At 40.7% G+C, this 27,942-nt stretch overlaps 1 protein-coding gene across 1 annotated transcript; it reads left to right on the top strand.

Moving 5' to 3' along the window:
* Positions 1–540: 540 nt before the first annotated feature.
* On the top strand, positions 541–27,517 carry nol4lb (nucleolar protein 4-like b). The gene is made up of 8 exons (XM_077729898.1): positions 541–582; positions 9,070–9,223; positions 19,592–19,995; positions 20,261–20,452; positions 20,532–20,720; positions 21,195–21,308; positions 21,581–21,800; positions 22,182–27,517. Exons 1-8 carry the CDS (start codon positions 541–543, stop codon positions 22,397–22,399), a joined length of 1,533 nt encoding a protein of 510 aa, XP_077586024.1. The 3' UTR covers positions 22,400–27,517.
* The last annotated feature ends 425 nt before the right edge of the window (positions 27,518–27,942 follow it).

The following is a 27,942-nucleotide window of genomic DNA, read 5'->3' as shown; positions in this document are numbered from 1 at the left end:
TACATTTTTTTAATGCTTTGTCTCCCGTCTGCTTTCAAAACAATTCCTCCTTCCATCAAAGTGACCCTCCCCCAAATGGTGCACAGCCAGCTCCTCATTAACCATGCCACCTAATTGACAGCTTCACATAAAGAAACATGGCCAGGAAGATTGCCAAACCCTGGGAGGGAATGGGAAGGTTTAAGCCACACAGATGGGACGAGCACATGATTTCGCATCAATGTACAGGCACATAAATATGACAGAAGTGTTTGTGTGTGTGTGTGTTTAGCCCAGCAGGGAAGCAAGGCAATTACGAAGCTTAGACTCACACGTGTGCAAGCACAGACACACGCAGTGTTACGGTGATATGACTTGTGCTAAAGTTCAGATGTGAATTATTAAATGCAATTAGTCAGTATGGAACAGACATTACATTATGTGTTTGTGTGTGAGCCAACCGTTCTCTGTCTGTTGTTCTGTATACTAAAAGTCAAATTCTTTGTACTTTTCCTACTGTTTTTCAAGATTGTTTACACTCCTTGTCTGAAAGCATGCGTCATGTTCTTAGAGCACAAATCCGAAAACAAACCCACCGACCAGGTGAGGATTATGTTACAGATAATTCAGGTATTGACTAACTTGGCGCAAAAAAAAATGATTTGATCAAATACATTTATTTGTGAAGACAAGAGATATGAATGTATTGATAGCAAGCCCCTCACTCGATATGGAACCTGGCAGTAATATAGAGAATACATACATCGATTTTTGAGCAGTGCTCCATTTCTCTTAACACTAGTTATCAGTTGTCCAAGGCAACAGTTATTTTTTAATCATGGTGTTTATCATTGAGGATTCTATTATTTCTTGAGGCCACGAAGAAACTAATTTCCTTTTATCTGTGTGGAAATACTTTTTAATTTAAAAAAATAATATTCTTCTTAATGATTGGAAAAAAATCACATTTTTTCGACGTGATATCACTTTATTTTCTCAAAAGCGTATTAAATTCTATCACTTTCGAACTGAACCAAATCCTAATCAATTACTACTCCTTTGAAGAGATTGTTCTTGTATTGAACAACTGAGTTGTTAACATTACTTTGCCAATAAAAGAAAGCATAGTATCACAATTTGATAATCATTTTGAGTATTTGTAGTAATGAAAAAGGGAATGTGTGTGTGTAAGGGCATCTTTGTAATTATCATTGTAGCCATGGAAACCAAGCTGGCAAGGTCCATAATATTACTTGCCGTCACTTATCTGTCAATGCGTGTGTTTATGGAGATAATGGTCAATGTAACAGACTGCTTCCAATTAAGTCATACCTCCGAGAGTCAGCTTAATTAACGAGACACACACACACACACACACACACACACACACACACACACACACATTGTATGCATGAGCACACCTGCGACACACTCCAACACACACCCCACTACAGTATTTACAGAGACATATATAGACATATTTCTATATTAAGGCGATTTATTATATATATATATATATGTATGTATGTTTTTTTCCCGGGAGCGCACACGTCAAACTTGCATTTTCATAAATTCTGTACACAGTATTCAGAACATTTCAATACAACAGAATAATCATGACATTGAATAGCAATTATGTAGCCTATGAATAACATATTTCCTTTTCTGAACCGATTTATCCTCATTAGGATCGCGGGGGTGCTGGAGCCAATCCCAGCTGTCTCGGGGGACACCATGAATCGGTGGCCAGCCGACCCCAGGGCACAAGGAGATGGACAAACATGCACACTCACACCCATACCTAGTGGCAATTACGAGTGTCCAAACAGCCTACCACGCATGTCTTTGTAATGTGGGAGGAAACTGGAATACCCGGAGAAAACCCACGCAGGCCCGGATAGAATATGCAAACTCCACACAGGTATGAATACAATTTTCTATATATATTTAAAGTAAATGCAAAGGCTGACAAAACAACATGATTTCAGAAGCCTCATTTGGGGTGTCCACTCAGCTTTGTCCATTAGTGCACCTCTTTAACCCAAGCCATTTTTTCCATTTTCCACTATATCTGCATTCTCATCACAATTTAATAAGGGGGTCGGGGGGGGGGGGGGTCATCTGCTTCCTTTGTGTGCGTGTGAGTGTGTGTGTGTTCACTTACTTGTTACTCATTCCTTGCATAATTGGGTTTGAGTTTGTCTGTCTCCTTGACCTTGATGTATTTAATAAAGGGACAATACATATGAATGAAAATGTACATATTTAAATAAGACTGAAAAGCAGTGGACCCACCACTGACCTTTGCAGTACGCCAAGACTGTTATTCCTTGAAGTAGATTTTTTATTTTGTATTCTGACACACTGCGATCTCAGCAAGAAAGGCCACGTACACCTTAGACAGGTCGTCGGTCATTTGTAGGGCACACAGAAAGACAAACAACCATCACACTCGCAACAAGTGAAACTAGATTATTTCCCTCTACAATGGATGTAATTTAACCACCTCACTAAAGTTAGTAATTTGATAATTAATTTCTCACGCGGTGCAATGCACTGCACTTCCTTCGCAAACCAACAGATAGCGGCGTTGCTCTGCAGAGTGGAACAAGCGCAAATTCGTGTACGTAATGATACTTGAACTAATATTATACGTTTATTAATATTGAAGGAATTAAGTATGTTATACAATTTGAACTAACACTTTCTTCATGTGTTTGACTGTAAATTATATTTCAAGTACAATTTCATGTACAAGACATAACGATACACCAACTTGCATCTCTTATCGCTTTTACTAGATTTGACCTTTGACTCTTAGAAATGTAATTAATTCCAGAGAGATTCAAGCAGATCCCAGAAATTAGTGAGAGAGCAAAACATGTTTGGTGCAATTATTTGAAAAGTAAAAACACATCACTTATTTAAAATAGATTCATGTCCTTCTCCAATACTACTATATAAAAGGGGGGCCTCGTTCTCTCTCCATCGCTCAGTCGCTCAACCACGATGACGCAACGTTCGTGACCACGCCCCCTCTCGCGACAGCCAGGCCGAATCTTGGGGGGGTCGTGCGCGCGCGCCGCTGCATCCTCCCTCGCGCAGCAGGCACGTTCGCGGCCAGATCCGAGGTACAACAACAACAATCATGCAGAATAGCAATTATTAACGCAACATTGGAGGAACTACAGAGTAACCATCGAGAAAACCAGTCGGCTTTCATCTTTCTTATTCAAAACGGAGTAAAAGGTAAACACGACTCTCCGTCATCCTTTCCATCCTTATCGTCAGCTGTCATGTTGCGTTCACTTACATGTGCTTCGATCACGCAGTGACTTTTTTGTTAATTTTTTTTTTTTGGCGACCCTGATGCGCGCAGAAAGGACAACATCCCAACTGATGGTCACTGCGGCTCCTTGTGCGCCATCACTGCTGCACATTGTTCTGGGCGTGCGCGTGTGTGAGTGTGAGCGTGAGTGTTAGTGTGAGTGTTAGTGTTAGTGTGAGTGTAAGCGTGCGCGTGAGTGAGTGTGTGTGTGTGTGTGAGTGTGTGTGCGTGCGTGGGCGCCTGGTGCACATTGACCCCCGTCCACGAGCACGTGGCGTACGACAATTGTCAATTGACTCAACTAATATATATATTTTTTAGACCTACATTCCTGTATTGTTTGAGCATTATAAAAATGTCCTTTATCTATGAGCAATTAAGCAACATAAATATTTTTTTACACACATTATACACAGTTGTCTATCAATCCGCCCATCCACCCCAACCCATTTTGATAGACAGGCGTGAAATTTCGTGGTCTATAAAAGCAGAAAGCGCTAAAAATCTTCAAAACTCATGCCTCAAATTGAACGGGAAGTTTCTCGTGTTAAGTTTAAAATATTCTGGGCAGATTCCATAACTTTTACAGTTCAACTACCGAGTAAAAATGTTTCCCAATGTGCCCCAATTGTAAGTGGGCGATCCTAAATTGCCAAGCCCTCTTGACTGTTTTGTCCAATGTGGACCGAGAATTCCGTCAACAAAAAATAGATGCGTTCCTTGCTGCTCAAAGCTGGAATTATTCATGGTTTTTCTTCTTTTTTTTCTTCAGTTGAGTCAGTGAGCAAGGAGAAGTTGCAAAGGAGGCTTTGTTTTTGTGTCGTGGGTTGGTTGGCCTCTTTGAGATAAGAAGCATAAAGTTCAGGGTTCAGGGATTTAATGGAGCCTCTGGCTATGTTGCATGGGTTCATCCGTGTCTTAAAAGAAAATTCAACACATTTGTCCAAATTTAAACAAGAAAAACATTTGCAATATCTGATTTTCTTAATCTGAAGCTCTTCATTTTTATGTATATAATTTCTTTGGACTTTGCAACATTTTGCTTTCAGGGCGAGCCATGTTTATGGGTTTTCACGCTTAATAGTTTAAATGAAAGAATGTGATCTTTCGACTCGATATATTTTGAAAAGATAGGCAAAACAGTAGCAAGCACAAATCCACTGTACAAGTGACAAGTAGCTAGCTAATTACTGGGTCATTCCATGCGAGGCTAAACAACGACGTAAATATGTGTTTTACAGTTTAAAGGCCTGTCAAGACACTGCTCGTGTTGTCTTTGTTGTTAAGTATTGTAAATGATTATCTTTTTTTTTTTAAATTATTCCTTCATTATTGTGTAGGAATCATGATTAAATTAGGAGTTAGCCTTTAGGTGCGATTTTCATCACAGCCTTCAGCCTGTAGTAGCACATGCATGTTTGTATTGGTGTCTTGATCAAACCAATGTGAATGAATGTGAGTGTGAGCGAGGAGCTGCTCCGATTGGCCAGTATAATTTAGTGCTTTGGTGATGAAATGATGCTCCATGAGTGATAATCTGACTGTGGGTTTCTGTGTATGCGACCACAACGTCCGTAGTACTAGATTAGTATTATATTAGCGTGAACTTTTCACAAATCATCCATGATTACTCCTTGCATTTGTTGCGAATGTTGAATATCTAACTTTAAGACTTTGGGAATTGTGCTCTGATGAATCTCAGTGAAACAATTTACCTGTCTGTGAGTAATATTTATTAAACATAAGTGGGGCTTGCCAGGTTGCCATGTAGAAATATTTTAAACTTTGCCCCCAAAAAGGAAGGTTTTAAAATTTATCAAGACAACAGCATCTCTGTTTGTTCTTAAGTGAATGTGCAGCACTCGTGTGCAGAGTCCAACCCTCCAAGGCTCTTTTCATCTCCCCCATTCAACAGCAACACTCTTGAAAATTAAACATTAACTCTTTTATATGCAGCACACAAAGTCATCATATACAGCATGTCAATGCCGTTTGAATCATGGTAAAATATGTCAGAATGTTTAAGGGCTCTTGGATGCATGATGTGGGATGAAAATAACATTTCTTGGTTTCTTTTTTCTCTCCACAAACATCTGATTTTCAATTAGAATATATAGCTTGGAGTCTTGTATCTCTTGATGTATACGCAACATTGACAGTTTAATGATGGATGTTCACTTTGTTTTTGTTGTACAGCAATTTGTATGCAGTCTAACCTCAAAAGCCATAAGTGACTCAGACCACTTTTGGTTTCTGAGAGACCCCCAGTGGTTATGCTATATTATGCCTTTTCACACTTCAACTTTCTAGTGTGATGTCTGGGTTGACTTCCAAGCGGATTTTTATACAATCTATAAAAAAATAAGAACAAATGGTGCATTTTTAGGGGAGGTAACGGGAATACACAAATAGTTTGAGTTTTGGATCCATTTTCTTTGCAGAACAAATAATGAAAAGACGTTGTGATAACCGTGTTAGGTCTTGTCGACCTGTATGCCTTTTTACTATGGAAGATTTTGCCGAGGCAAAAGTGTAGTTTAATATATTCCCTCTGTGAAATGGAAAATAAAGGGTAGCACCCAATAAGGCAACACTATATTGTGTGAAGAATCATGATGATCAGTAAATAAGACAGGCCAGCACAAGTGAGCTAGAGAGCACTACACCATGTTAGGCGGGGTTGTGAAAATTAGCAAATAGGTTGTGACAGGACAGGCGGGTGCAACTGAAAGCAAAAAAACAACCCAGCCTGGTTGCAAAGTCTCGAACAATCGAACCATAGGTAGGACAGGTGGTCTTAAGCATTGTGAGATAACAATGCAACAAGTGGGAAATGTGGCTCTTTGCATGGAATGCTGCAGCATCAAATCTGCTGTAGATTTAGCTATTTAGATCTATCTTTTTACCCAAAGGCCAAAAAAATACTAAAAGACGAATATATGTGTCTTTGATGGTCAGTTTGGAAAAATCCAGGAAAATGGGCATCAGTTGTACTTAATGACATTTAAAAAAAATTAAAAAGACTGAGTAGCCTGTAGGACAGCCCGGGGGTTACAAAAAGAAAGTCATTTGAAGTGCTTGATATTCGGTGTATGTTATATGACATGTAAAAAATAAGACCAAATGGGGCTGGGATCGTGAGTCCGGAAATCAAGGGACTACCTGTGCAGTGTGCTTGTGGAAAGTAGCCATGGTTTTCAGATAGCTATCAGCAAGTTCCGGCTACGTGAATCTAGTGCGGCAGTGAGATTTGTCAGGTGTAATCCAGTCCTGTGCTGGAAGGCCAGGAGCTTAATGGTCCTCAGGCAGATTTGTGACTGACTGGATTAAGGCAGGCTCAGCATTTTGACCATTCGGCTAATCTCTGACATGCACGACGAAGCGACAACCCTAGGGTCAGTGTGTGTGTGTGTGTGTGTATGACACCAAACAGTGTTTTATGGAGGCTCCGCTGTTGATTCAAGCTCCTTTGCCCGCCACTCCTTGACGGCCAAGTCAATCATTAGCAGAAGCTTTGTGCACAGAGAACACTTTTGAGGATGGAACGTGCCCCAAAAGTTGTACTTTTGAGCCATAAAGAGTACATTGGCCAAAAGTCGCCTCCCCATGTAACGTCATCATGCCAGCATGCCTCACTAAAACTACATTTCTTTAGCCACGACTCATTTATTGTTGTCCTTTCCCAAGGATATAACGTGTATACAGTATATACATGTAGTACTTGCTCTAATTTTAGATTATAAGAAGCCTTTCACTCACTCTCTCTCTCTCATCACATCACATTGAAATCATATTCCATTTTTACTCTGTATATAAACATTATTTGGTATATTGTATTTGTTTCTACTTCTTTGTTGACAATATATGTATTTAAAGTCCATTCAATGGTGCAAAAACTGCTGAACTATAGAATTTTTGCAGTACTGACAATTTTTTTGAAGGAATCACTAAATGTGCATTTATTCCTAAAACTACAGTTTCTCGATTACATTTTATTAGATGTATTTCATACCTAATTAAAACAAAGACGTCTTCCTTAAAGGTGTAAATGTGTCGGAGCATTTGACACGTCTAAACTTCTACAAATCCGCCAAGCATTTCATATAAAAATTTGAAATATACCTTATTTTTCCAGTATTTCCTTGACATTCACAAGATTAAATAAAAATACAATGTCTCCTGGATCTCCAGGCTGCCTGGAAATTTGCTGAATCACAGCCATTTTGTTGCATGCATTGGGTGTGTCAAAAGAGGTTCTGGATGGATGGAGAGTGCATTTGGTAAAGGAGCATAAGAAAGGGGAAAGGAATATGACCAATAGTGAATAGCACTGAATCATGTTGGATGTAATAGTGGGTTGCCAAGGAAACGTGGCAACACCATGACAAAGGAGGTTGTGCATGTGTGTGTGTGTGTGTATGGGGAAGATAGGAGGCCTGGATGCTTAAGAGTTGTCAGGATGAGAGGATGCAGGCATGGGGGAAGGGGTAGGGAGGTAAAAGGGGGGTGGGGTGGGTTGAGAGCACTGATTTTGATGCCAGCTTTAGGGTCTACCAGCTCTGCACCATGGTAACAAAGAGCCCCACATTCCCCCACAATATCAAATGCTTTATTATTATTTTTTAATCATCTATCAGTTTATTCATGAACTAAAAAAGCACTGACTCACAATTAATAGCCTTATCACCATGTATGGTGTTACTTATTGTACAAGTGGATCAAAAGCAATATCATTGTTTTATTGTTGTGTTGACTATAGTCTCAATTCAATCCCCTCTTGATATCATGCTGTATTGTATGATCACGAAAGTTATTGTAACTGGATTAAACATCAAGCATGGTATATTATTGCTGCATTATATCACAAGTGGCTTAAATATAGGTTAAATGATTTGTTTTGTCATGATTGTTTTTTCTATTTATTTTGAATTTGACATGCTCTATTATTACAGTATATAATAGGCATTGCTCTTATCTTATTATTACTGTAGAGTAACAATAACATTACGCAAGGATCTTTTGGGTATTTTGCCCTGCCTTAGTGGGGACGTTCTGTTGAGTGGATGAGGGACTGGACAAAGATCCTTCCGTTTGTCCACAAGCTAACATGATTATCCTAACGGTGCCATCCGGCTGCTGTGCAGCTTTGACAAACAGACACACAATCATACTGTAGTGTGTGAGTGTGTGCACCCAGAGGCTGAGCCCTCCCTTTAATTGCTGTAGGGAGCAAATTGATGCTAACTTGGTCAATTGTCTGAAATGCATTGTGAATCCCTTTTGTGGGCCAACTCCAGCTCAGCAGAAGACAAGGCGCCAATTATAATTTTAATGATACAACAATGATAGGCCTATTACTCTTGTTATAAGAAAGAGATCAAGGCTCACGACTGCTCGTTTATGATTCTGATGCATTTGCTATTCTCTTGGAGTTCAATAAACCACATGCAAAATACACATTTTTTCTTTCATTCATTTTCCAAACTGCTTATCCTCACAAGGATCGCGGGGGCTGCTGCAGCCTATCCCAGCCAACTATGGGCACCAGGTAGGGGACACCTATACTCGGTGGCCAGCCAATCACAGACTCATCGTATCTATTCTGTAGAAATGAAAAATTGTAAAACAACTCAAAAGTAAAAAGCAGATTCCCATGATGTAGCAAGGATTTTATAGATGATCTTGTAGGTTCCAGACTGTGTGTGTGTGTAGATTTTACAACTGATTGATACCAGTCACTGTTTTTGTGTGCATCCGTCTAGGATGACGCATCAGTGAGCGGTAAGGACGAGGCCGACATGAGCGAGCCCTCGTGGCTGGCAGCCGACCCAGGAGCGACGTCACAGCTAGCACTTGCGGGCAGAGCAGAGAACATGCGACACAGTCCAAACATTGGCGGCAACAGGGAGGATGACGGTAGGAGTCAGAGTTCCAGTTGTTTCTCTCTCTTATTTCCCCTTCATTCTTATGATTAAGGTGCAGTTAATTCGGGTAAAAAAGTTAGCTGCCTAAACATTTGTATTCCATAGTTACCAAATAACTATCCTTGTTGTGGGGGGACTTTAGAAATGTTTGTAAATATTTAATGAGCTCATTTGTCAATATTTGTCAACAACTATCTAGATATTCAATATTAATGACTGGTCACATTATCAGTGACTCACATAAGCACTAAAAAGCGATATCTTCTCAACATCTTTTCCACATACTTTCTCGACTCAGATAGTTCCATTATTTTGATACAGAATGTTAACGTTTTGCCCCAAGTGTGAACTTAGTTCACCAAGAGTGAATGGAATGACTGTACATGCGTTTTGCTCTTTCTTTGACTTCTATCAAAAGTCACTTTCAAAGCTGTAATGTAGGATGTCATAGTATGTCACACACATGCGCACACACTTACACACATGCTCCCTCTTCAGTTTTGAACATCTTCTATATACACTTATAGTTGAGTGCATTTTCGAATGTTATTAGTGATGAGTTGGAAGGCTGAGTGGAGAAGCTCTTAAAGAATGATTGACAGCTTGCCACCCACCAGTTAGAAAAAAGAAGAGTGCTTGGGGAAATAACATCTCTGTACCTGTCATATACTGTTTTGGGAAATATCTAGCACAGCAGCAGAATTTTAGGATGAGGCAATTTCAAAATAACCTTTACAATATCAATGTAACAACAACAACAGTCTATTGTAAAACAGCAAAAAATATAATTAATATTTAGACACCAAAATGTTTAAAATAATAAGAATAAAAACACAAAACAATACTAAATGTCTTCATGCTAAAATACATACGAGCACTAGTTTGCTATAACAGGCTGATGGTTGCCCTCTAATGGTTCACTTGCAACCTACCGGCAACAATAAGTCTGCACTGCAGTGCTAAATTCAACTATAGAGTGCAATTCTCACTAAACAGACTTGTGGCATGGCATGAGAGCTCATTTGCACCACATTTCATTTGGCAAAGTTTTGTATCACTTGCATTGCAGTTTTTTCCCAAGATATGTTTTCCGTGTGGATTCGTAATTCTTCGGCTCCAAATTGATGTCTATATGATACCCAGACCTTCTGATGTGCAGATGTGTAATGTGGACTAATCCGGATGATGACTTGCATTACCATACTAGTGATTCTAACAAAGAATTGGAGCAGAGGCGATCACTGGACTGCAGGATTGTGGATCGGCTAATCCTAGGGTATCACAGACAAGTAGTAGCATCTCATGCTGCTGACCAGATACGGTGGTGCCCTGAGATTTGAATTTAATTAATTGCAAACACTGGTGTCTGAAATAATTATTCCTATTTAACAGGCAGGGCTAAATGAGTCAAGATAATATACGTATATGTATACAGTATATCATGTCTATATATAAAGTATATTAGCGGGTGTAACGGTAGACTAAAATTTTCAGATCTGATCAGTTCTTTGAATTGTTTGGTTTATTTAATTTTTGGTACAACAAAGGCAGAAAAAAAGTCATCATTTGATTGTAGCAACATGGTTGTGATCCGACTTTGTTGTTGGCGCGTCGGCCTCGAGGTTCTGGGATCGAGAGTTTGATCCGAGATGGGTCCTCAATGTGTGGGGTTTGCATGTCCTTACCGGGATAGTGTGAGTTTTCTCTTGGTACTCCGCTTTCCTCAAAAACATGCTGGATAGGCTGGTTGAATACTCTGAACTGCCCCTAGGTATACGTCTCCTTGTGCCTTGAAAGTGGCTGGCCACCAATTTCACTACAGTGCATCATTAACAAAACCTTTGCCAAATGTATTTGGACGTATGTGATCCTCTCTCCGCCAGTCTGATGATCTTAAGCCGATATTCTGTGAAAAATGTTTCGTCTCCTTCATCCCAGTGTATATGTGGGTCCGTGCTGCAGTGCACAAAAGCGGGACAGCAGCCAGCATGTGACCTCCTTCCCCTGCTACCGCCACATAGCAGCAGGATGGAAAAAAAGATGAGGATGAAGAGGGTCAGGAAGAAGGGCAGAGCTCGTAAAGTCCATTAAATAAGAAGAGGAGGCAGGATGGCTTTCTGGGTTTTCATGGGGGTGCTGGGCAGTCACAAGCATTTGGATGGAATCATTGTCAAATTAGTCTGAAAGACTTCAGCACATTTTCTCCTCATTTTTTACATAAGCAATATTTAATCAATTGAAAATAATTTGAGGACTGAGTTGGGAAGAATTCTTACCCTTAAAGTAGCCCGACATGAACATTAAATAAGATTCAATTCAATTGTGTCACAAGTCTTCTAATAATGCTGCTCTTGACTACTTTGAATAGGTTTGCTCATCTGAGGGACACTCAAAAATTCCCCTAATATTGGTTTGGACTAAAGTTTCAGAATGTAGGGATCAATTTTGAGATGTTTTAAATAGGTTTTAACTCGCTAGCATTTTTATGTTTAAGTTTCATGTGTTCATTACTTTAAATATGTGTAAACCAGCCAGAACATCTTTACATCGACTTTTGGGTCACATTCTTGAAACTCCTTTAACAGTCATTGTTCTTTGAAGTAGGTACAGCATAATTCACACATTGTAGGCATGAGCATGTTGACTGAAACACATTCATTCAGAACTATACGCTGAATTCCTATCATTAGTTATGTGAGTACTGTTGCACTGTGGACATTTTCTGGCGCATTGATCCACAGTACTGCAGTTATTTGTCCTGTAGGAACTCCACATTGTGTAATGTGCTATTCTATACCAGGATGTACTCTGTAACCTCCACATCGTCGTCAAGGAAACCTCTCCTCCCATCTCCTGTGCGACGCGCACACACATCCACCCATTCTATAAGTGATAATGTATACTCAGTCTGAGTTTTTTTTCCTCCGAGGTCATCCCTTTGAGTGGAAAATCTAGATCCACTGAAAGAACGTCTTTCTTATTAAAAAGGGAAAGAACAAGAATATTCATTCCTTTTATATCGCCATCTATTACCCACAGTATCATCAACATTTAATGGATAGAACATTTTGAAGCTTGAGAAAGGAAAGCACTATAGCAGATTGATAAGTGTAAAAACGCCAAAAACTTTTGTGATCTGGAAGTCTTTAGAGAAGGTTATCAAGTGTAGAAGGTTTACATTATCTACAAACATTATCTACATTATCTATACATGTGTACATGTTCTTGTTGAAAAACTGTATTCAGTACTATATAGTTAGTAGGAAAGTATGCACTGTGAAAGTTGACGGGAAGTGTTCAGTGATTGATTGATCAAGCTTGAGGAGTCAGTGGAGTTGTTGTTTTCAAGGTCCAAAGATGTGTGGGTGGATGTAAGATTCGTGTGTGCGTGTGTTTGTGTGTTTGTGTGTGGGAGTTGTGTGGCGAGGCAAGGTCGAGGGAGAGAGCAGCTCGACAGTCTGGGTCTTTGTCTTTTTTGCTTACTGTGTATTGTATGTGTATCTATGTGTGTGCCTGTGCGTGTTTGTTTGTGCGTGTGTGTGTGTGTGTGTGTGTGTGTGTGTGGGCATCATTTTGATTTTAAAGTCAGGGATGAGAGAGTCGTAAACTGCACACTAGAGTACATGTGAAACTGTACCGGGCATTCTGGAGGGATCCTGACCAAACCGAGTCAATGTCACTCAGTCTGGTTTCTTATAAAGTGCCATCTTCCTGCATTGTAATGCATGGTTGAACAATGGAGAGTCACTTCATTCACTTTCCTGGTCTTATAGTCAACAAAAATGAACAAGAATTGGGATTGAATTGAAAAAATATAGATGTAACATGAACATTTTAATTACAGTGAAAATTTCTTTTGTTTTAGTCTTTGTCAATACATCCCATTCATAAAATTATAAGGTGACTTTCAACGTTTTCAGGTTTGAGCACTCATTTGGGATTTGTTCGTAGTTACATTGTGTTGAACCATGACTGCTGCCAGTTGCTATCACGCTATGATATTGAGCCTCGTGTCACCAATTTCAGTCAGTAATGCTTCTCTGACTAATGTCTGGTGTGTACTTTAATCATGTTGGTTCATATCCAAGTCCAGATCACTTCTGTTAGTGGCATTCATGACCAATCAATAAAAGTCTGTCCAATACAATATAGTTTGCATATGACAGTTGCAAATAAAAGCAATTGACCCGAAGTAAAGTGGAATTTTTTTGTAGGGCCCACAAAAGCCACAACTCTGAAAGCCCACTTGAGAAGTTTGCGGAAAATAACCAAATGGCCACAATTTTGGATGACGAATGATAACGTACGTAGCTTGAATGTAATCTCCATAGCTGACATGCTGTCACACCAAAGCTTACATGTTTCATTTTGTGAAATTAATAGTTTTTGCTATGTTGTAAATTTTTACAGTTGTGGTACAAATTTTTTTTGCCATGCTGTTTCTGCTGCTGTGTACTGTTGACATATTTCTGGAAGACTTCAATGTTTTCCTTGCATGCTGGCGCTAGCATTCTTGTGTTCACTACAGATCACAGAAAAACTGTCATTCTTGCCAGAACATTGCTCATACTTTGTTGTGTTATTGCCAACTTTGCGGTGTATTGCTTGACGGCAATTATATTGATGACACATTTCTACAATGCGCTGGTTGTCAGAATCTTGCTAAAATCCTGCTGCTGTTTTTTTTTTTTTTGCGTGGTTGTTGTGACCTTTATTTAACTTCTGACATTGTTGATCACAATTAATCTCAGTTGCATGGTGGGAGTTGATTCTCAACTCTTGTGAGCTTCAGCAGTTCCGAAAATGAATCAATGCAGATAAGATTCAATTTACATGCAAATGACAGCCCTATTAATTTCAGTTGTTTTATTGCAAAAATACAACAATAGCATATACTACTTTTATCTATCAATGAAATAATTAAGTTAGTTTGAAAATCATATAGCAGATGGTACCTTATCCGAAGGTGTTACGCAAAAGCACACACTTTCACAATACAGTCATACTTAAACGCACACTCAGTGTGCTTGTGAAGTAGGTCAGAAGGGCAGTGTCGAACATCACTTCTGCAAGCATCTTAGCACTCCCACAAATAGGATACACACACACACACTCGTACACAGTGCAAGAATTTTAAGCACTAACGTTCAAGAAATGGTGTTGGTGATGGGTGTGTGTATGTGTGTGTGTGCCTTGTGTATGTGTGACAGCAAGGGTTGCATTCATGACATGAGTGGCACTCAATGGTGTGTAGCACTTTTATAATAAAATACATATTTTTTTGATTATTTAACCTGACGTCAATCATGTCTTTTTTATTTACGTGCAGTTGATTGCCAAATTGCTGCAATGTCATAGAGATAATGTTTCACGTAATGATGCATGTTGTTTTTATGGCGTCATGCTGTTGTTTTGTTTTCACTCTATAAGATTGTCTTGGGAGCCCCCGTCTTGTAATGTCTTGTCGTACCATCTTGTCATGGTTTTGTATCGTCAAAGTGATGCAGCATATTGTGGGTTGTCATTGTGATTCGTGATTGTGGTGTCATGTTCTGGTGATTATGCAGCTTGTCTTATCATGTATTCATGTTGCCAAATTGTTTCACCTCGGGAAAGCCCCGATAACATGAAACACAAGCCCAAATAACATCGAACACAATCCCTAATAACATAAAACACTTAGTTACACATGCAAAAGATGATGTTTTTGGCTGATCGGGCTGTAATTTAACGGCACAGCAAGATGACGAAGTAAATAGGGAAGCTACAATTGTGCCAGGCATAAAGCCAGACACAGCGTCTTCAGACATGGCTTCTTACATAGTATTAGTTGCAGGACCGAAAAAAAAATCCTGGCAGCTCTGACAAGTAAAAACTGTTTCTTGTTATACCTCTGAGATTCAGCACTTAATTATTGCCACCCTGTGCACTTTTTTAAAGTTATCCCGAGATCTCTATCTTTGTGGATTTCTTTTAATTCCCGACATTGACTCCATCTCAGGTACATGACAAATTGCCTAGAAAAAAATACATAAAATGTAATGGTTACATATCAATATCTTGGTGTACTTTACCAAACAGTGGACAATGACCCGAAAATTCAGGTTCTTGCAAAGTGGGAGGAATATCTCATTTTTCCACTTTTGTATGCTATGTTAACAGTGATAGACACTGTGCATAGCATCTTTGTCAGTTATGTACCATCCCGCACCTTGGCCCTTTAGACTAAGACTGTGGCTGAGGGAGGAGTAGAGAGCTGGTGAGGGTGGGTGGGGGATTCCGTTGTCATGGCGATGCCAGGCAGGCAAGGCAGCCGAGGAGGGATGGCGGCGCCTCCCAGGGTGTGGCACGGTGGAGCCACCGAGCGCCTGCCGGCAGCCCGTGCTGCTTCTTAGCGAGATAATCCATTGTAATCCCGTGCTGACGTTGGGGGCGGGGCAGTTTGCTGCAGCATCTTCCCGGTACTCATTTTCTGAGATGTGCTGAGGTAGAGGCACTGAGAAGAGGGGGTGCAGTGAAGGAATTAGCATCTGTTAACACTCTCACCCCCTCGAGGGGGGGCTGAGGGGCAGGGGGAAGCCTCAAATGAAGCATGATGGACGGATGACCCAATCAAGCATCCCCCCACATCATCCAAGCACATATTCCTCTATACTTCACATCCTCTTTTTCTTTCTTCTTTTCATTCCCCTCATTATTTCTACCCCTCTGTCATTTTGCACCTTGTATGCATGCCCCAACCCTCCGTTGGTCCATTCTCCTCTTCTTCCATCATTCATCCCTCAAATTTCTTCTTAGCTTTATCCATCCATCATTTCTTCCTGCATTCATCTTACTATTTTATACTTTCACTTCCCCCTTTACTGAATCCCACCATTCCTTCCTCTACATCTCTTTCTTTGCATCCATCCTTCCCCCCTACATCTCTTCATGCTTCTCTCCCCTTTTCCTGCTTTTATCCTTACAGTTCCCCCTCATTTTCTTTACTACTTCTCTTCATATCCCCGTCCTTGCATTCATTCCTTTACACCCTTCCCCTCACCTCTTCCTCCACAATATTCCTTTCTCACCCCCCAGAATTCCACCTATAAAATGTGAGCAGTACCCTTTTAATGTGGTGCTGCCTTCAGGGCCACTGGGTTGACGGGGCAGGGTGAATGCTAATATTTTGAGAAATGTATTGTCTGTCATTTCAAGTTCAAGGATCTGGGGCTTGCAGATGTTCACATCTGGAGGTCACTGTGACGTCCGTCCGTGTGATGGCATGATACTAGCGTGCTCAGAGGGCGAGGTCATATGATGCACTCGCCGTTCAATCACACAAGGCATCCTATTCACTCATACGCATGCACATATAGACAACACAACACACATGCCACATTGTGCCGCTGTGAGGCCAAAACTCCAGTTGTGAATCACTGGGTGTGTGCGGGCCTCTATGTCGTGGGGTTTTCCAGAAAGAAAAAAAAATGTTTCATCATGTGGTAATGATGTATGGAGCATGTAGTAAATTGCCCCCCTATTCACAGTTTATTATTCACTCATTTTCATTTCTTTTGTGGATTCTACAAATATTTATTAACTGAAAAAAAATCACCTGTATTTGTCTTTTTCCCCATTTTGCCACAAGATGCTTCTAAAGCCCTGTTTGAAGAGTTTTGAAATTAAAACAGTGATTGTGGCAAGGAATTGTGGTAAATGATGCATCCTGACTAAAAGTACACTATAGAAGCAGAAAGAAGACTTGTTTAGAGACCATGTTGATTATTGACTGTTGTAACACCTTTGTGTGTGTGTGGCATGGGTGTGCCAGCAGAAGCCAGGACCATGTCATGTGATTGATTAAGTGTGTATCGTAAAAGAAGATTTGTGTTGGTCGCCTTGCGCGTTGATGGTGGAACATCATTTGTACATGTGAAGGCCATCGAAAACACTGCATCGGTTAAAAAATAGGGTAGAGGTAATAATAATAAATTTTTAATATGAATAATAATTATTTTTGGAGGTATTTCTAACAACTTTAAACCTCCTTTTTGTCAATCTTTCTAGGTTGCATCAATTGCATCTCCTTACATTGAGAAAATGTATAATATATGTCTTTAGTAACAACGTTTTGTGTCACATTTTGACATCCTCACTGAGGAGTCACTTGGAAAAGAGCATGGCAAGTGTTCTTCGGATGAAGTTTTATGCAAGCACTGGCGACATCGCCTGGTCATGGCTTGTCACATCCTCACATCCGGCGTTAGCGTTCCTTTGTCCTGTGTCAAGTGTGTACCTGCACCATGTGACTATAAGGAAGTTGATGAGAGAGCCACAGGGTTTGGGGGTGACATACTGTTTGCTGACCCCATCCATTCCTCATCTTTTAAACTAATCAAATTATAATAATCATTTAAACAATAAACATATTCCTACATATAAAGAATCACAAGGTATATGAAACAAGCCTTGAGAAACAGAGAGCACATTAGAGCAATAATTTATAGTAGATTCAAGCTCTTAATGGAAATTAAATTAAAATAATATAGTACAATTTGTGTTTCAGTTTGTCTGAATTCCCACAAGAAACAAAACAGTCAGGAGAGAGGCAATCACAAAGCTGGGTTATTAATGCCTTTAACTGAAGTCATCGTTGCCATGCTTTTCTGAACCGCTTACATGACCATACTTGGTTGGTTAAAAAAAAGAAACTCACCTAGTGTTTCAACATGTGCATAGAGATAGACAGATAGATAGATGGATAGATACGCGTGCACACACACACACACACACACACACACACACACACACACACACACACACACACACACAAACACAAACAGTATGTGGTATAGTATGAAAAACCTAATCCTTCCAGACGATTTTCATTCTTTTTTTATATCATATTTTGAAACTCATTCTCTGTTTGGATTGGACTAACAGAGAATTCGTAAAAATGCATGTAATGAGTATTTGCATATATATTGATTGTATATGCACATATATACATATATACACACACATGTATCCTGTAAATACACACATACTGTATACTGTATACATATATACACATCCACACCCACATAATAGTACAGTATACATTAAGTATACATATGTACTGCGTACTGTGTATGTAAATGTACATATTTCTCCACCCTTCCCCCATCATCATCCCGTAACCTCCTCCCCCCTCAGCCGTGACACCTCTCCCTTCAAAGCCACCCCCCACCCCCGCATGACCTCTTTCTCTTGCTTGCCCAGCCCAGCAGTCCTCAGTATCCATATCTGTTCCTCCTTCCTGCATCCCTTCATTGTGTTTCTTTGCATTACCAGTTCAAGTCAAAATTGTGCATCATTCCATACCTGTTACACGTTGGACATATTTACATGTTATAAAGAGACAAAATAAAGTGGGGATAAATAGCAGAGCATTTTGAAATTAAGCAGAATAAATATATATTCCAGTATTTTTCAAAAAATGTTGTTGTTTAATACATTGCTGCGAATTTTTGTATTTCCACGTGCTTATATCACTAAAATTAAATCAACTAATTAATTCAGGTTTAAGTCAAATATTAGTAATAAAAAATACTTCTCACATTTAAGCAAAGAACTATAGGGTGACAGTTATTGGGCCAGCCATCTCTACCATTGATTTTTTTTCAGGGAGTTGGCAACCCTAGTCGTACTTTCATGGTTGTTAAAGTACTTTCCATCTTTTATTGTCACACATTCCCTTTTTAGCCATCATGCCACTCATTTTTTCTATCACTCAACTGTCATCTAATGTTATCCATCAATCTGTCCTGTCCTTCAACAATCTACTTTTCACATCCATCATGCCTTCATCCTTCTCTTTCTACCATCCATCTACATTCCATTCATCCACCACGAAGGCTTTACAATTGTCCATTAAAGTGCATTAGGATGGTGGTAAGAAAAGGAACAGGTTGTGGAATGACAATATACTATATGCTGTTGTGTAATTGATCTAAATGTACACGTGTGTATAAATGTATGTATGATGAATGTTAATGTCCTGCGACCCTCGTGAGTAAAAGCAGTGCAGATGATGAATAAATATAAATTAGACTTATATACACCACTATATTGCCAAACGTATTTGCTCACATACCGTTTAAGCAATTCATAGTACAAAGTGTTGAAAATAACATTTATCCAGCTTCTGCAGCAGTAATAGTGTCAATTATTTTTGTAATGCTTTGCACATGGATTAGGAGTGTAACCATCCATTTAAGAGCACATGTTTTAGGTGAAATACTGATTTTAATAAGAAGACTTGAAAGGAAGAAATTATATAGGTCAAACTGGACTGAAAACATGGCCAGAAATGTTATATTTTCTTCTTTCTTTCTAGACGATTCATCGTCCGAGAGCGGCAGCGGTCTTCCCACCCTCACCCCTCCATCCTCCTCTGCCGCCGCCATTGTCAGGGAAGCTGAGGTTGTCAACGGGAATGGTGGCCCCCTCCCTCTAGACTTCAGCACGCCCACATCTTCATCCTCTGAAGACCATCAACCCATGAACCTGAGTGACCCATGCCCCCAAAGACCGCCCCAGGGAGCCACCCACCTTCCCGTGACCGTGTCGGCGGCAGCGGCAGCCCTGCTCGGCGCCTTGCATCCCAATGTACCCGAGGAGCTGCGCAGGAAGTACCCGCTGGCCGCCAAACCTCCTCTGGCTCCTCATCCCGCGTTGCCCGCACCACACGCTTACGCACATGGAGGGGAACTGCGACTTGACCGTGACTATGGCAGCAAGGTAAACAACTAGAAAGTGTTTTCCAACTTTGGTTAACCCAAGTCAAATATTTTACATTACAACATTTTCACGGTACCTAACAAAATATCTTGACATAAAATAGATCAAAACTTATGTTAACCCAGAAGCTACTAAATCTAAGTATAACCCTCCATAATTTTAGCGCTCTCAGCAAAAATTGCAATATGATTTTTTTTAAACGTAGATTTGACTTGAATACTGATTCAACATCTTAATACTAATATTTTGGCATGTGTGTGCCAAGTCTCCTGTGTACAGCTCCGGCGGCAGCTACGACAGCATCAAAATGGAAACGAGTGCAGAAGACCTGAGCGCCAGTCGTCTCGGAGGCCCCGTTGCCCCCGATGATGACGACGATGAGCATGACGAGCACGACGACAGCGACAAGATCAATGACACAGAGGGCGTCGACCCAGAGAGACTGAAGGCTTTCAATGTCAGTGGGTGTGGCTTCATGGTTCCGCCATGATGCCGATTTATCTAACAACATTGCCATGTGGCGTCCCATCCTCCAGATGTTCGTGCGCCTGTTTGTGGACGAGAACCTCGACAGGATGGTCCCCATCTCCAAGCAGCCCAAAGAGAAGATCCAGGCCATCATTGAGTCCTGCAGCAGACAATTTCCAGAATTCCAAGAACGGGCCCGCAAGCGGATTCGCACCTACCTCAAATCCTGCCGACGCATGAAGAAAAACGGCATGGAGGTATGCCGTCTGTCTTAGAACTGGAGACTGTATATTACATGCTGTTTTCCATACCACCACCGTCCAATGGCACTGAACACAACGGATTGCACCCACTGGGTGATGTACACATGCGTTCTTGATGTGCCAAGAACTGCAGATGCCAGCAGCACGTAAGCGTGCCATATCTGCTGTGACTCAGCCATTTTAGTCTTCCTAATGTATCCCAAAATATTCCTTAAACTAGACTTTGGTGCTGGCAAACACGGGCTCAATTCCCTGGAAGCAGTATAATTGTGAGTGCGAGTGGTCATTTGTCTCTCTGTGTGCTCTATGGCTGACTGGCGACCGATCTGGGGTGTAGTCTGCCTTTCACCCAAAGTCAGATGGAACAGGCTTCGGCAATGCGAGTGGAAGACAAATAAATGGTCCTAGAAAAGATTTGTTGCCATCTTGTGGCGAAAAGTAATATTTTCTGTTTGTTTCCACCCACAGACACGTCCCACTCCACCTCACCTCACCTCCGCCATGGCAGAGAACATCCTGGCCGCTGCTTGCGAGAGCGAATCGCGCAACGCTGCCAAGAGGATGCGCCTGGACGCCTATCACGTGAGTCACCACTATTATGCGAACATTTTCATCACTACTTCCAAGTCTACACTATAGACTATTTCATAATGTTTGTCAACCATAGGTGCAAGTCTAGATGGTATAAAAGTATCGTAAAAAAGTCCATCGAAAATGGAGTGTCAGTTTTCGAACACAACTTTTTATTCAGACAAAATTCGTATGGCACAGCGACAGAGCAAATTAGGGTGAGGGAATGACCTAGGGATTAACAAAAAGGAACCATAATAAAAATGTCCTCCCTGCCATTTTAGGATGAGCAGATCTCGCTGGACAAACCCTCCAGCGGCGCACCAAGGGAGCCAGCATCGCTCGTATCCTCTGCCTTCTCACTGGCCGCATCCACCTTCTCCAACCAAGAACCGCAGGTCTACATCAATGGCGCCGGCCTCAGTTACGGTTACCGTGGATACCTGGGCCTGAGCGGCGCCGTGCAGCATCCCGTTACCCTGACGACCGCCTCACAGAGCAACGGTGAGGAGCATAGCTAGTTCATACACAAACAGTCAGTGGGGCGACAATTGATCAAATTTAGTCAGTTGAATTTCTGGAAAGGATCATATGGGGGAAAAAAAACATTTCATTATTTCTTTTTATTTGGGGAATAGGTTTCAGTTTTTTTCTTGATAATGTAGTGGTTCACTCGCCTGACACTGGTGTGAGCCCGATTCCCTGGTGGCGGTATGATTGTGATTGCGAATGGTTGTTTGTCTCTCTGTGTGACCTGTGGCTGACTGGCGACCAGTCGAGGGTGCAGTCCGCCTTTCGCCCTAAGTCAGCTGGCATAGCCTCTAGCAACCCTTGTGGACGGTACGACTAATGACTAAATGCCAACTTGTTCTTATTCCTCACCAGGCCCTACAGACCTCAGCATGAAATCGCTCTCATCCGCCAACATGGCCACCGCCAACCACTGTCTGGGTGGACGTGGCAGCAGCAGCGGCGCCTCGGCGCAACTCAGCCAACCCGAGATCGCGGCCGTGCGTCAGCTGATCGCCGGGTACCGGGAGTCGGCCGCCTTCCTCCTGCGCTCTGCCGACGAGTTGGAGAGCCTGATCCTGCAGCAGAACTGAAAAGCAAATGAGACGCATCCCTGGGAGATGTGCGAAATCTTCAGCTAGCACTTGTAGCTCGAGGAGGTTATCCCGTTCCTATCACAATCAGCGCGAGCCTCCGAGGAAAAGCGATTTGACCTCATGCCCTCCCTACACACACCTGGTACTGAGACTCTCTAGGACACGCCGGCTTGTACATAGAAGCACTTTTCCCCGCTCCCCTTCCTGCTATTTCATATGCACCTCGGACGCCTGTTGACCAGAGCAGGAAATACCTCAATCATCCACTTCCTGCCCCGCTGCTGTAAATACTCAGCTAAGGATGAGAAGGATGAAGCTGTGTGTGTGTATGTGTGTGTGTGCTATTTGCTAATGACTGCTCCTTTATTACCTCCCACTCTAACGTGGTCGTGGCAGTTCTTCGGACCTCCTCCGTCGCTTCTCTGTGGACCTAGGGCTCCAGCTCCTTTTCACTGGTGTTCCTTAGAGGAACTCCAGAGCATTTGCGATTGCTGCTGAAAACGAGAGGCGGCGCCTCTGCCATCGACACATGCGAGACCTCACAAACAAGCAACGATAAGGGACCACCAAAAGCTTTCTTGTGTTTCATGTCACTTTTTGGGAGGTTTCGCCGACTCGGCAACAAGTCGCAATGTGTACGTCATCGGCTGTGAGACTACTTGTCTGCCTCGGCCAAAGAACAGCCTCCATTTGTTGCTAGGAGGACGTTGGCGTTAATACTGTATCCTTTTATTTAAAAAAAAAAAGAAGCAAGGATTAAGTCCAAGTTAAATGTTTTTATATGGCACAGCTAGTCAATAATTTGACTATGTTATTGGATGTCGCTTTTGGCTTTTGTCTAATATGTGAGACTCAATTAGCTTGGTCTGGATCAGTCAAATAGCAGCCTCAATTTGTCAAGAGCAGAGTTAGTATAGATTCAATATGTATTCTTTAATTTCAGATACAGCAAATATTGAAATCTTAGATTAACTTTGTATACACATTGTACAACTACTGGGGTCAGGAAGTTGAGCACATCAGTTCATGTCACTTATGTCTCAGTAACGTCTTTAGTCTCGAGTATGAGATCTAATTAACATGGTCTGGTTCAGTTAATGAGTAGTCTGGAGTTATTTGGTTATTTCCGCTTAAAATCTGGATTGTTTTATTTGAAAAACACATTCATTGAATCTGACATTGATGTTCCTATCTCCGTTTACATCAAATATCCCACATGGAAGGCATTGAAAATATGCAGCATTTAGTTTTATTTATAGAATCTAGATCTAGAATATACTAAAATAACAAATAACTGAATAAAACCGGTGCTAACAAGAAATAATTGGAGTTCATGATCAAGCCTTTTTTTAAATGAAACAATCCATGTTGTCTTTTCTTCTTGGGCTAACATTAATATTATGTGCACTTTTCAACCTCGCGTCTAATTTAGTAAGAATCTCAGTACAATTATTTCAATTTTCCGGCATATTTGCTGACTGTTTAACATATCTGCCTCATAGTTCTGAGACTAAGGGTTCCTAGTGTGCTCTCCCATGTGAAGTTTGCATGTCCTCCCTACGCCAATGTGGGATTTCTGTGGATGGTCTCAGTTCCAACTTCCCAAAACCATGCATATTTGCCCAGATTAACTCTCTTGGAGTGTGAAATGTTGTTTGCGCAGATGTGCCCTAGATTGACTGGCAACTAGTTCAGGGTGTACCCTACCTCCTGCCCATAGTCAGCTATGATAGGCTTCAGCACCCCTGTGATACGACTGAGGATAAGCGGTACATGTAATGGACAATTGAATAGGAGAAACAACATATAATTGTAGTATTTCCCTCATTACTTTACTGGTTTCATACAACAAACTTGATAATGCAAAGTTAACCTAACTCACACTAACAAATCAGCAAATGAAGGTCCTGACTTTGCTAATTGGTGACTCTCTCTCATTATTGTTTTTTAACTATTCATTTATAGTATTTTTTGTCTTAAAGTGAAACATTTTTTTTAAATGACATCCTCGAACTAAGCTACACACTGATGGAGTTTTAAAAGAGGATTTGGTTCCGACCGAATTCGCAAATTTGTGTTGGAAAGAGGGCAGGTGGTGCAAATCGCACTGGTTTATATTGTTCTTGTTTTCTTTTTTACGCAATGCAGCTGATAATCACAATGTTCAAACAAAGTTAGCCAGTGTCAAATTGCGAGGGCTGAGCAATTGCGAGAGCTATGTGGAACATTCCCGATTTGAACTGTGAAAAAATGATTTTTGTTGGAGTTTTATTTTGTTGACAAATATGCAAAAAAAAATTGAAAAAAAACAGAAAACCTAGAATGAGAAGAGGTTTGTTTTTTTGGGAGCAATGATGTCATGTGATTCGTGTGTCAATGTGCTACAATCACGTTCTAAACCAGGTGTAGGGAAAGTACACGTATGGCTCGGGGCCACATATGGACTGCTTTTATTTAATCTGGCCCACCAAGCCTTTTACCCGATTATTTATTTACAAGTTTGCTTTCATTTAATTGTCTATTATTTATTCAAGTAGCTAATTCAATAATGGCTCATATTATATTGCAAATAATCAAATAAAAGTATACATTCATAAAATAAACAACCACACTTAATACATTGAAAAAAATACCAAATGATTCATTATATTATAATAAAACAAACTGATTCATATGAATGTGTTTTTATATAATGATGTTTTAAACAAACATTTTAATTGTTTTAAATTTGATCGTTTGACTCAATCTTTGTTTGTAAACTGTAATGTGGCCCTTGATCACTAATGATAGCCCACCCCTGTGCAAAGCAATTCTATTAGTGCAGTAAATAAAACCAGAGCATATTTCAATTGAGAACATTTTGAATATATCTCCGTCTGCTACGGCAGACCGAAAAACAAACAACAAAAACTAACAAAGGACTCCGCCTCCAGACGAGAGCTTGTGAAATAACCATTGTAATTTTTTAATGTGTTTTTATGGTTTTATACAATGTCTGACAGCGTTTCCCACTATTTATTACACATTCCAAAATGTAACCCGGCCGCCATCACACATTCAAGTGCATTCCTTGACGAGAAACAACACCTTTATTTATCATTTACCAGTATAGTTTATTTTATCAAGTAAGTCAATGTTGGACTTAATGATGGACATGGTGTTGGGTGAGCGATCACAAACTTTGAGAACAAATGCCTGCACTTGGTGGTTGAATTTGTGACTTCATAATTTTGCTGTGGGACAATGGACTCATGGTTAGAACGTCTATAAGTCGAATGGTCTGACTTTTCTCTGGTTCCTCTGGCTTTTACCCACATTCCAAAAACAAGCATGCGACTGTAGGTTCATTGAAGATTCAAAATTGTCCATACCTCATGTCTTGGGTGAGTATATATGCAGGGCAATTGAGTGGCGACCAGTCTACGGTGTACCCCATACTGCTCACCCCTGAGTCCTATCTGGCAAATTAGAATTTTAAATTGCCTATTGGTGTGAATGTGAGTGTACTAAATGCCTGTCTACTATATACTTGCTATAACCTTGGGTTGACCCCAGCGCACTCCTGACCCTGAATGAGGGTCAACTACTTATTACTGACTGTGCTTTGCAAATTAGCGTTGATGTTTTGTTTAGTTTTTTATCCTGTGAATTGGATTGTGATCTGGATTGCTTGTTTGCTCAGCCTCGTTTCACTCAGTGGAAGTGTGATGTTTACATGTACAGAACTTCAACTTTCTGCCCTGTTGTTCCCTTATTTTTCCTTTAATCCTTATTTGCCTTCCTCCACTTGAACGTAGGGAAACGGTATGGCCCAACATGAAAGTAACCATATTCTGTTTGAGAAAAATCTAAAACTCTTTTTAACATGGACCATTTTTTGAAACTTTTTTTCCCCAGAAAGTTACCACTAAGCCATGTATGATGAAAAGATGCTAAACCGCCCAATAGCATTTCACATGGCTGAATTATCGACGCCGACTTCTTTTTAACAATTTAACAGAAGTCACTGAAGTAATTGTGAATGACTTAACTCAGTCCTGGCCATTGAAGGCGGTAGACAAGGAGGGCTAGCGGTGAATGGGCATCAATATATGGGCAGAGCCATGTTGGGCCAAAACATCACAAGCCAGACTGAAAATGTTGTTGAAACTACCTAGCAAGCCTAGTTTGTTAAAGACTGAAGTAAGTGTGCAGATTCCTTTCTTGAAAATGGGTCTGCCCGCTGTTTTTTGGGCTGGACAAAAAGTAGATTGCCAAAATCATAGGTCACCGAGTGGGTATCTACTGTTGATTCTGGATTAAAAGAAGCAACATATGCTGGTCAGCAACTACTGTGTACTGTGTGCCAGATTTGTTGTATTTTGGCACCCGTTTTGCTGGTGAAGTTTCAAAATCAGCACAAACACAACACATGGCAGCATGGTCAGCATATGCTTTTTCTTGCTTTTTTTAAGCAAACATTCTCCATATTTGACAAGGGTGCTAACAAGTTGTGAGTTGTATCAGGGATTCCAACCGCTTGGCCATACTAATAATATGTATAATAATAGTATGTGTCTTGTGTTGTGTTGATGCTAACAAGATCATCTAAATGTGCCCCCATTACGCATCACTTGAAGAAACAAAACTGGGCTTGAACTGGAAACCACAAAGCATCTCTGTACCGTTTAGGTTTTTTTTTGTTGGGGTGGGCTTAGTTGTGTACATACACACATACACTAATCGATGTGAAAGAATGAAAAAGCCATTGAGACCCGCTTTGGGGGTCTATTAAGTATGTATAGCGAGCGGGAAGGCTGCAAATGACACGTCAACCTCAGGAAACAAAAACAACACGTTTTGTACAAACTCATTTGCTGCCCTCTTTGATACCATTTTCTATTTATTGTCTTTCTTATTCCATACAACAGTGGACCTACTGTGTTCATAGATGTAAATGAGACTTTTTGTTGTGTTTTGTCAAAGAGAACATATCATGGCAACAATCTAATGGTGACCTTGTTTTTTCATGTGCTGTCACTGCGGACATTTTGATTTTTCTTTGGACCTCCCGAGATGTACAAGACAAAGCTAAATATACTAATCATAATAAAAAACTGTGTGCTAACCAGCTCAGCTCTTGTGTCTTTCAAAATATTGAAAACTACACCAAGGTTCTTTGCTGTTGGCACTGGTATAACAAGGGGCATGGAAAACAATACAATGACAATGTGCATGTACCTTCTGTGTCTATTTGCCCAAGTACCTGTATGTTTTTGGGATGATGGAGAAAACTCACGCAAGCTCAGAGAGAACATGCAAACTCCATGCAGTGAGGAACTATCTGGGATCAAACCCACGACCCCAGATCAGTAAGGCCGATATGCCAACCAGAAGAAATAATAGTTGAAAAAAATACACTACTATATGCAGTATTATTCAGGAATGGCCGACCCATTGAGTGAATGAGTTGTGTGATTGCCCCACAATTCCGAAGTCGAGAGTTCGATCCAAGATCAGACTTTCAACATGTTTTTTGGTTAGTGAAAGGTCTTAAGCAT

Source organism: Stigmatopora nigra, chromosome 1, assembly GCF_051989575.1.
Source record: "Stigmatopora nigra isolate UIUO_SnigA chromosome 1, RoL_Snig_1.1, whole genome shotgun sequence".
Taxonomy (NCBI): Eukaryota; Metazoa; Chordata; class Actinopteri; order Syngnathiformes; family Syngnathidae; genus Stigmatopora; species Stigmatopora nigra.
This window is presented reverse-complemented; position numbering and strand designations above follow the sequence as displayed.